The sequence below is a fragment of the Etheostoma cragini genome, chromosome 1 (genome assembly GCF_013103735.1).
Source record: "Etheostoma cragini isolate CJK2018 chromosome 1, CSU_Ecrag_1.0, whole genome shotgun sequence".
NCBI classification, from domain to species: Eukaryota; Metazoa; Chordata; class Actinopteri; order Perciformes; family Percidae; genus Etheostoma; species Etheostoma cragini.
Genome location: NC_048407.1, coordinates 1190621 through 1200802, shown reverse-complemented (window position 1 = coordinate 1200802; position 10182 = coordinate 1190621). Strand labels below are relative to the sequence as shown.

The following is a 10182-nucleotide window of genomic DNA, read 5'->3' as shown; positions in this document are numbered from 1 at the left end:
CGTGAATCCTGTACTGTACTTTGGTAAATGTAGGCCTAGCTTTGTGTGTTACCTAGTATAACTATATTAATGTATGTCATATCTGGCTCTCATGTAACCTCTTGACAATATATATTTCCCCGCTCAATAAATTGGACGGCTATTGTCATTGTTTTGATACTCTTGGGTATCAGGACATAATTAGCTATTTACCAACATGAATAACTTTGCCCTCTAGCGTCGCGCAGTCATTTCCCGGAAGTCGAGACACGAGGCGAGCAAAACATTTTTCACCGGCTTCTTTCTCTTTGTCCATCCAGCTCATCATCCACCTCCTGCAGAAGCAACACCATGGCGACTGTTGTAGATACAAAACTATACGACATACTCGGAGTGTCTCCATCCGCAACTGAAAACGAGCTGAAGAAGGTAATTACACAAGAAAGGCTGAATAGACTACGAAATTACGTTACGTGTCTGTTTCGAGTTTCAAAATGTGAATACTGCTAACGTTACAATAAGGAAATGCGTTGCTATGCGCAGCTAGCTAGTTAGCTGTTGGGCTGGGCTAGCCTGCTAACAAGCTTACTGGCCTGGCTGTTCGTGTGACGTTTATGTGAAATCTGGTGATTTGCTTAATTTAAGCTATAGCCGATGTGGATGTTATCTTGCCTTAAATATGACAGTTGACGTCGGACACGCTAACATTGACCAAAAACGAGGTTGAGTTACCTTCTCTTATGACGTTACAAATTAAGCTATTAGCCCCACGTTAGCTGTGTTTGTCATGTAAAGATAACTTTCGCTGGCTAACGTTGAGTCTGTCGAAGGTTCTGGTTATGAGAGGTAACATTGAGGGTAAATCTGTGTGTCCCAAAGGTTGGAAACTAATACTATTTATTTGGGGAGTGTGGCACAATGATCACAAGAAGAAATCTTATTGAGTTTTGATCTGTGGATGCGCGTTACTGTTAACGTGTGTCCATGAAGGGTCATTTTGTACTGTCACTGCCACTGGCAGTGGGCCCCGCATGTTTTTATCACCCCTGGCCAGTCTAAAACATATAGATAAGGTTAACTTCGGCTAGCTAGTTCACCAAAGTAACGTACGTGACACATTGTGTCATTTCAACCTTCTCCTCGTGAGCTAACCCTGCTAGCTAGCAATATAACTTCAGCTATGGTTTTACGTTGGGGTCGATATTTGGCTAGCATATATTTGTTGGCTTTTAGTTATCTTTATATTAACGTAAGACGAGAAGACAAACAAGCTCTTGACATATTTGATAACCACATTGAGGTCGTGACGTTATCTATAGTTAGTGCTAGCAAAATGTGCTATAGCTTATTAGCATGCGCAAACGTTAACTTAGTGATTATCTAGGTTGTCAGACATTTTGAACTGCCATTGTTGACAAAATGGTAATAACGTTACCGTTATAATATAGCCATTTCAAAGTATCGTTACTAGGTGAGTAACTTTTCGTAATAAGGTAGCTGGTTGGCCATTGCTCAGCAAACAACTGAGCATAAACCTTAAATGATTCATTAACGTTACAGCTAACTTAACTTTAGTGTGTTGCCGCTGGAACATCTGGTTTGTCAGGGAGGTACGAGTGACAGCGTAGATTTAAGGAAGAGCAGGTTCCTTTATACAAGTTTGAGTCATGCAGGTGTGTGATTCCAGTAAACATGCGTGTCTACAATGAGAATGTTAGCTTAATAAGGCTTCCTTTTTTTGTTTTCTTTTAGTCTTACAGAAAACTGGCCAAAGAATACCACCCTGATAAGAACCCAAATGCCGGTGACAAGGTAAGACATTTGGGACAGTCCCATCTGATATTTTTGTAATTACTAAAGTTAGTTAGTTATGTGTGATGTAAATTAAATAGAGGATAAAATAATATGTATGTGTATGACCATGTTTCGCCTATCAAAAAGGGTTTAAAGATGCTGAAGTTGTATCCTTCACTAATGCTTGTCTATAGCTTTAAGCTGTTTTCCAAGGTGTTTTATAGATAGTCATCCATGTCCAGTATTGTGTGTGTGTGTATATAGTATAATACATACTGTACTGTAAAATAATACATAAATCTTTCTTTGGTTTGAGAGGGGGATAGCCAGGTGCTCATTTACAAAACTGAATTTTGTATTGTTCCAGGAGATTCTGGCTGTGGATTAAAATAACTTTCCATTTTAGTTTTACTTTTCTTTTCCATTTATTTGGTATAGGGGTCTGTCACTGTTTAATTTGTTTTTGAAGATTAGCTCCTATCATCACAGACCTCCCACTGCTCTACATAGTATTCATTCATTAGTTAAAAATTGATCAGTTTTGGAAAATCAGTGAAAACACTAAGAATGAAGGGTCTCTCTTTCATCATTCCCCCTATGGCAGAGTGCCATTTACTCAGCAGGTATTACATTCTTAGCAATAGACACAGCAACCTAAACGAATAAAGCCTGGAAGCAGTATTTCAAACAGGGAGAACACTTACTTTTAAGCAGATAAAGTGTGTGCTACTCAGCATATCCTTTTAGGTCTCAATAAGATGGCAACATAAGTTTGAGTTTTAATTTGTGTTGAGGTAATGTCAGAGAGGGGCTGATTCCAATCTGCAGTAATGTTTTTGATTGTAGTATTTAGCATCCGGTTGAATTGCCTTATATTTTTAGTTTTCATATGTTATACTAACGCGATTGTGAAATTCTGTGTAAAGGCTTAAAACATTAAATCATTTAAGAAATGTCTTCTTCAAATTAGTTGGCGTAATATATAAAATTGAACTTGTGCTGAAAGGTTATATTAGATATTGAGTGACAGGGCATGTGATTAGGTGTGAAATGACCCTTTATATAAGAATATTGGAAGCTGAGGTTTGCTTTTCCCGGGAATGTCATCACTTTTGTTACCACCAGGGCTGAAGTGAAAGATTAATGGAAATCTTACTAGGTCCTGAGCTATGGTTAATTTGCTTTCAGCAGGCACGTGGGACAGTGGTTGAAATTACATCTTTATTACATTTTTGTATTGTCTGTCCTTTCAAAATATAGTTCAAAGAAATCAGTTTTGCCTATGAGGTGCTGACCAACCCCGAAAAGAAGGAACTTTATGACCGCTATGGAGAACAAGGCTTGCGGGAAGGAGGTGGGGGTGGCCCGGGAATGGACGATATCTTCTCCCACATCTTTGGCGGTGGACTTTTTGGATTCATGGGTGGTCAGGGGAGTCGTTCTAGGAACGGAGGGCGGAGAAGAGGAGAAGACATGGTCCATCCACTCAAGTAAGACCAAGCTTGTACCCTCACATATAGGCTACTTGAGTGACATATTTGTACTTTCTTATGTGCAAAAATTAGTTTGTGTTGGAAGTGGTTAAAGTCTATGTTTTTCAGTATAATCCATCGTTATAGTCCCAAATCATCTTTCTTGTAGAACTAAACAGTATCTTAACAGCACTCTTTTTCTACAGGGTGTCACTGGAGGATGTTTACAACGGGAAAACAACTAAACTGCAACTTAGCAAGAACGTACTGTGTAGCACGTGTAGTGGGTAAGTTGTACAACCAACATGGTGCTATACTCCAGATTAATGTCTACTGGATTAGTCTATTGCAATGTTGACTTTTGTAAGTTTCTAACAACAAATCCATCTCTTGGTGTGTATGTGTGCAGGCAGGGAGGCAAGACGGGCGCTGTACAAAAATGTACAACATGTAGGGGGCGAGGCATGCGCATCATGATCAGACAGCTGGCCCCAGGAATGGTCCAACAGATGCAGTCTGTGTGTACTGATTGTAATGGAGAAGGTAAGGGACACAGTGATCCAAACCATCTGTGATCAAGCATTTCATTTGTGTATCATTGTGGTCTGGCCTGCACATATCCCTTACCCTGTGTCCTTTTAACCCACTCCAGGTGAAGTTATCAGTGAGAAAGACCGCTGTAAAAAATGCGAGGGCAAGAAAGTTGTGAAAGAAGTCAAGATTTTGGAGGTACATGTTGACAAAGGCATGAAGCACGGCCAGAAAATTACCTTTGGGGGAGAGGCTGACCAGGCACCAGGCGTCGAGCCAGGGGATATAGTTCTTGTCCTGCAGGAAAAGGAGAATGAGGTAAGCGGGCCAGTCCCTTAATACTGTAGCCATACTTCTCTTAACCTGCCCTCTATTTCCCATATGCACTCTTTTACATAGAGGGAGTTCTTATTAAAAAAATGGGTTTAAGTCACTGTTTTGCTTATTATAGTTTTTTGTCAGTAACTAATTATTTCCTCCCAACTACCCTCACGTTGTCCGTGTCCTACTGATACATTGTATAAAATGTGATGTCTGGAAAATGTATACCTGGAAACATCCATTTGGGGTTTTTGCTGCTACATCATTTACAAGCATGTTGGTACAAAGGTGGGAACCAGGGTGGAGTTTGTTTTTCATACATCCATGTTTCTTAATGGGCTACTTCTACAAAAACAAAATACGGTCTTAGATTAACAAAAAAAAGTTATGTAGGGCAGCTAAAGTTTTTGTAGAATTGAAATTTGCCAAGTCAGTGTTGTGTAAAACCTTTATTAGCTAATGGAATTCTACACTTCATAAATTAGCCTAGGGGCTAGCAGACCTTTTCTTTAAGTGACTTACAGCTTAACATTATAGTCCCATTGGTCTTAGTATATCCTGACAGAACACCATGGTTGAAGTTCATCTGCCATGCACATTTTTTCAGCCTAGCCGTGTTGAAACAGAGCAGCTTATACAGAATAACAAGTTAGCGGAGTGTGGAGTATTTGATTGTTCTCTCTCTGCACACCGTAGGTGCGTGGAAAGCCATGCCCATGGTAAAACACGGTTGATGATAGCAAAAAGCAGTAAAGACTCGCACACTGAACTGAAATGAAATGAGAATAAAATATTTTGAAGAAATAAAAAATTATATGGATGAGGTAGGTTAAAAAAATATATGGTTACACATTGGTAAGGAATTGTTTTTACAGCCTGCACACACATCTTACATTTGTGTGTGCTCAGGTAAAAAAGCCTAGGACAATAAATTAAAAAAAAAATTACCCAAAAAATTACTTGATACAATTTCTGTGACAGAGTTCAATGATCAGTTTGTCACAGCAGTCAGGTCCAGCTGGAGGAGCTTCAAACCTCTCATGCTAAGAACCATATTGTCTTGACAGTGCTGTATTGTCAGACCATGTATAAGCTTAGGTTAGTTTAAACTTTGCACTACATGGCACAGCTGAGGGCATGGTCATCAATGCATTTTGACTGAGTTGTCGCTGACACACCAACCCGATTATCGGCCTAGGACAGTCTGGCGAGGTCAGTGACTTGAGTCTGTTCCGATGTGTTCCGTGTTGTCGTCAGCTGGAGGAGTCGTAGGTCTTCATTTTGACATGTTGAATTGGTGGGCGGGCAGTCACACTCAATGACCAATCTGACTGGTGGAGTGATAGCTCGGAAATGACAAGCAGTATGAACGCCTCTCAAAATCTGACATAAATATTTTAAACTGTTTATAGATAGTTTGCTTGTGCAAAAACAGCATGCCCCCCGTACCCTCCCTAGATAGTCCAAGGTCCACCCACCACAGTGTCACAAAATCCTGTGGTAAACACTGCACGGTTTACCTCAACCCTGTAAAATGACAAACAGAACAGAAAGACACCGCAGTCTCACAAGTGTATAGCATATGTGGAATTTGTTGCCAAATCCCTGAGATGACATTGCACTTAAGAGTACAAGTTGATTAATGATAAGCGGTTGACTCAGTCGTCACAGCTAGCTGTCCATCCCTGTCTTAATTGGGTTTTCTCCGAAAGGAATGCTGGCTTCAACAGGCCAGGTTGCCTCTGACGATGCAAAGTGACTTAAGCTTAGCTGGAACAGGAGGCAGAGCTGTAGCAATGCCCCGGGCTCTTTCTCTCAGGAGGCATCATTTATCATTTATTTCAGAGTATGTTGGAGGAATGTGGAAGTTTCTACAACTGGCTACAGTCACACACATTTTATAAGTAATGTGGATGCCACACCTATGGTAAATGGGTAATAAGGTCCAAACCATGAATAAGAAATCATAGTTGTGTTAAATAGCATTTTTATGGGCTTCTCTGTGCATTCACTGACCAAAGATGAGCAAATGTAACTTTAAAAAAAGTGTGTGTGTGTCCGTGTTCTAAAAATACAGACATCAGAATTTTTGTCCATATCGCCCAGTCCTAACATGAAGCCTCTCTGTAAATTACACAAATGTAATCCGTTTTCCAGATCATGCCTGTTTCACGAGTAATGCTGATTTTAACTGACAAACATAAGGATTCTGTTTTTTTAATGCATTGTCAAATGACCCATGATGTTGGCATGAAAAACTTCTTCAACCAATAATTTTAACATCCTCTTTCTCTGTATTTTCAGACATTCCGGCGAGATGGCAATGACCTGTTCATGAACCACAAACTTGGGCTGGTGGAGGCGCTGTGCGGCTTCCAGTTTATGCTGAAACACTTAGACGGGAGACAGATCGTTGTGAAGTACCCTGCTGGCAAAGTCATTGAACCAGGTTAACACCCTTAATACTTTCATCTGTTTCTCTTCTCTCCTTTTTTTATATATATATTTCTTCACCAATTAAGTTTACACATTGTACAAAAATAACGTGAAAGCTCTGATATCAGCATCCTCAGGTTATCAGTAGTGCTGTCAAACTATTAAAATATTTATCTGCGATTAATCACATTAATGTCCTAGTTAACTAAATTAATCGCACATTTTAATCTATTCTAAATGTCCCTTGACTACGTTTTGTCCCATTCATTTTTCTCATTTTAATGATCTTATCAGCATGGAAAAGTGGATTGGCTCGCTTTGTGCAAATGTTTTTTATTGAAAACAACATATGGCATATCACCTAAACAGCCCCTTCAACCGCCTCTTTCTAAGGGATCAAAACAGGGCGATACAAAATAAAATAATATGTAAGGTCCATGTAAGGTAAACTAGGACTCAGCCTATAGTGCAGTTAAACCATGGCTTAATACTTTATTTTTCTCAAGTTAGCTTTGAACATGGCAGTCAGGCTGCTGCTCTTTGTTCACCAGAGGCTCATCAACACAGCCTCTTATTTTAGAAAGAATGAACAGTAACAGTTACCAATCAAAGGAATTCTACTTCTTCACTGTGGCCTCACAGTAAGAAGGGTCTGGGTTCAAATCCAGGTTGTTCCGGGCCTTTCTGTGTGGAGTGTGCATGTTCTCCCCATGTTTGCGTGGGTTTCCCCCACCAACAAAAAACATGTACTAGGTTTCCCAGTCAGTGCCCTTAATCAAGGCACTGGCTCAGATCTGGAGTTAGTCCCCGGGCGCTGTAAGTGGCTGCCCATTTCTCCCTTCAGTGGTGGGTAAAATGCAGAGACTAAATTCTGTAACATGTATGTGATTATAAATTACCTTTACCGTTTAGAAAGTACCTTTTTCTTCTTTTCTTTGAGCCAGTTACTCAAACAGACAAGTTGACATTTTCAGACAACATGCCCAAACAGTGAAAACAACCTTTCAGAAGATACTGATGTGGCCTGTGTTGTACTTGCGTGCAAGGTGGGCCATTTTGCTGTGTCCCCCTTTATGTGTGGACCACCATACCTGAGGACAGTCATCCATGCCAGTAAGAAGCTCTGCCTTGTAGCGCTCCAGACATTGTTCAGTAGGCTACTGTCCTCCTCTTCATCAGACAAAGACGTTGGTGCAAGCATGAGACTTGGTTTACTGGTTGTTGCAACAGCTTGTGGGAAAAATCGACAACGTCAAAAGAACGTTAATCTTGCGATAAATGGGGTTTGTGTTAACACCGTTTATAACGCGTTTAAAGGACAGCACTACTTATCAGTGCTTTCACAATCATTCTTCTTATGAGTTGTCTAATGTCCATTTACATGCCTGTAAACGTAGGAATACACTGCTTTTGGAAGTCTGAGATTTTTATAAAAGTAAGTTGTGAATAATGCTTGTTTTTCTAACGTGCATCTTTTCCAGGCTCTGTCAGGGTGGTGCGAGGAGAGGGCATGCCACAGTACCGAAACCCTTTTGAGAAGGGAGATCTGTTTATCAAGTTTGATGTCCAGTTCCCAGACAACAACTGGATCAGCCCTGAGAAACTTGTGGTATGAAATGTTACTCTACATATTGTACACATAAGGAAAGCTCGTTGTAGGACTGGCTCTAGTGGTTGTAATTCTGCCCCAAGGCTGACATTTTGGGAAAGAGACTTCAGATACAGTACCAGGGGACCGCTAAGGTCTATATAAAGAGACTTCAGATACAGTATTAGGGACCGCTAAGGTCTATATAAAGAGACTCCAGATACAGTATTAGGGACCGCTAAGGTCTATATAAAGAGACTCCAGATACAGTATTAAGGACCACTGAGGTCTATATAAAAGAGACTTCAGATACAGTATTAGGGACCACTAAGGTCTATATAAAGAGACTTCAGATACAGTATTAGGGACCACTAAGGTCTATATAAAGAGACTCCAGATACAGTATTAGGGACCACTAAGGTCTATATAAAAGAGACTTCAGATACAGTATTAAGGACCACTAAGGTCTATATAAAAGAGACTTCAGATACAGTATTAGGGACCACTAAGGTCTATATAAAAGAGACTTCAGATACAGTATTAGGGACCACTAAGGTCTATATAAAAGAGACTTCAGATACAGTATTAGGGACAACTAAGGTCTATATAAAAGCATCTGAAGAGAACCATGTCATGAGACCTTTAATATTGTCTTTTATTTTGTTTTTATTTTATTATTTTACTTGATTTTTAGTATTGGTTCAGGCACTATTTAAAAGTATCACTTTAGCACCGGTATTTGAAAAACCCAACCCTACTTATTGAGCACATATATTGACATTGTAAAACGTCCTCCTCCTCCCTGAAAACGTTGCACTCTGAAGTTGATTTGTTTCCCGGTAACTGCTAAATTCCTTTTGCGTCACTGATCGCTGCGCTCTTGGCCTCCCAACTGTTTGAGCTGCATTGTGATGACTGTTTCCATGTGTAGGAGCTGGAGGACATGCTGCCCTCGCGGTCAGCCCCGCCCATCATCACAGGGGAGACAGAGGAGGTGGACCTGCAGGATTATGACGTCAGCCAGAGCTCGACGTCTGGTAACCGCAGAGAGGCTTACAACGACAGCTCTGACGAAGAGGGTGGCCACCACGGCCCAGGGGTACAGTGTGCCCACCAGTAGCCTCATACTCTCTCACATACATACATACACACACACACACACACAACCCACAACCCACGTTTCTACTTGGGGAGAAAATGTATGAGTTGCAGAGTAAACAAGGAGGTACTGTAGGTCAGACTGAAAAGGCTTGGTTGTTCCTCAGACACGGCTCAAATAAACATTGAATCATGGCACCTGGAATTGTGGATTGATGTTATTCGTTTGTGTGCTAGGATTATTTTGATCTTTGTCTGAAGAACTCACACTGGGGCAGCCAAAGACCCATTACACTGCACTTGAAGGGTAGTCGTATAATATATATTTAAGATGTATCAAAAGAAATGGTTGCCCCTGTGAATGAAAGGTAGGACTTTGATCTGGTGTTCGAGGTGAATCCCTCATTCTCCCACTCCTGTCAACCCTGTTAGTCCACTCCCCCTGTTAGTCCAGTCCCCTCCACTAACGGGAACTCCAGATCAGTCGAAGAAAGGAATGTTTCTTGTTTGCTGAGTGTGTGACTTGCATTTTGTTTTCAAAGTATTTACAACAAGTAATTGAAGAACTAACCCATGTGGATACACATACAAAGCAGCTGAGCAATGTGACGTGCAGATTCTTGGACTCATGGATTCATCCACTCAGCACCATTCGTAGGATTGGTTTTTGATTTTTACAGCTTTCTTTTCTTTGTAGGCCCCCCCCCCCCTTTATATTTTAATTAAAACAGAAAATTGATTATTGTGTATATTATTCATTGAACTGGTTGTTGGCAAGCTTCAGCAACTGCTGTGTGATTTTTAAAAAGAAATGACAAGTGGAATTGTAAAAACATATAGCCCGTATCTGTGCTGAGACCATGTGCATGTAAAAAGCTTTGGTTCCCGCACGTCAAACATCGCATAAAACAGCACACTTCTTAAGAAAATGTCTATGAAGTTGTTGAATAAATTGTTGAAACA

General features: G+C 40.5%; 1 protein-coding gene across 1 annotated transcript; it reads left to right on the top strand.

Moving 5' to 3' along the window:
* Positions 1 to 139: 139 nt before the first annotated feature.
* dnaja2a (DnaJ heat shock protein family (Hsp40) member A2a) lies at positions 140 to 10182 on the top strand. Its single transcript, XM_034871344.1, has 9 exons — positions 140 to 408; positions 1732 to 1791; positions 3034 to 3263; positions 3452 to 3532; positions 3655 to 3788; positions 3898 to 4094; positions 6402 to 6546; positions 8015 to 8142; positions 9053 to 10182. The coding sequence occupies exons 1-9, from the start codon at positions 331 to 333 to the stop codon at positions 9239 to 9241; spliced, it is 1242 nt and encodes a 413-aa protein (XP_034727235.1). The 5' UTR covers positions 140 to 330; the 3' UTR covers positions 9242 to 10182.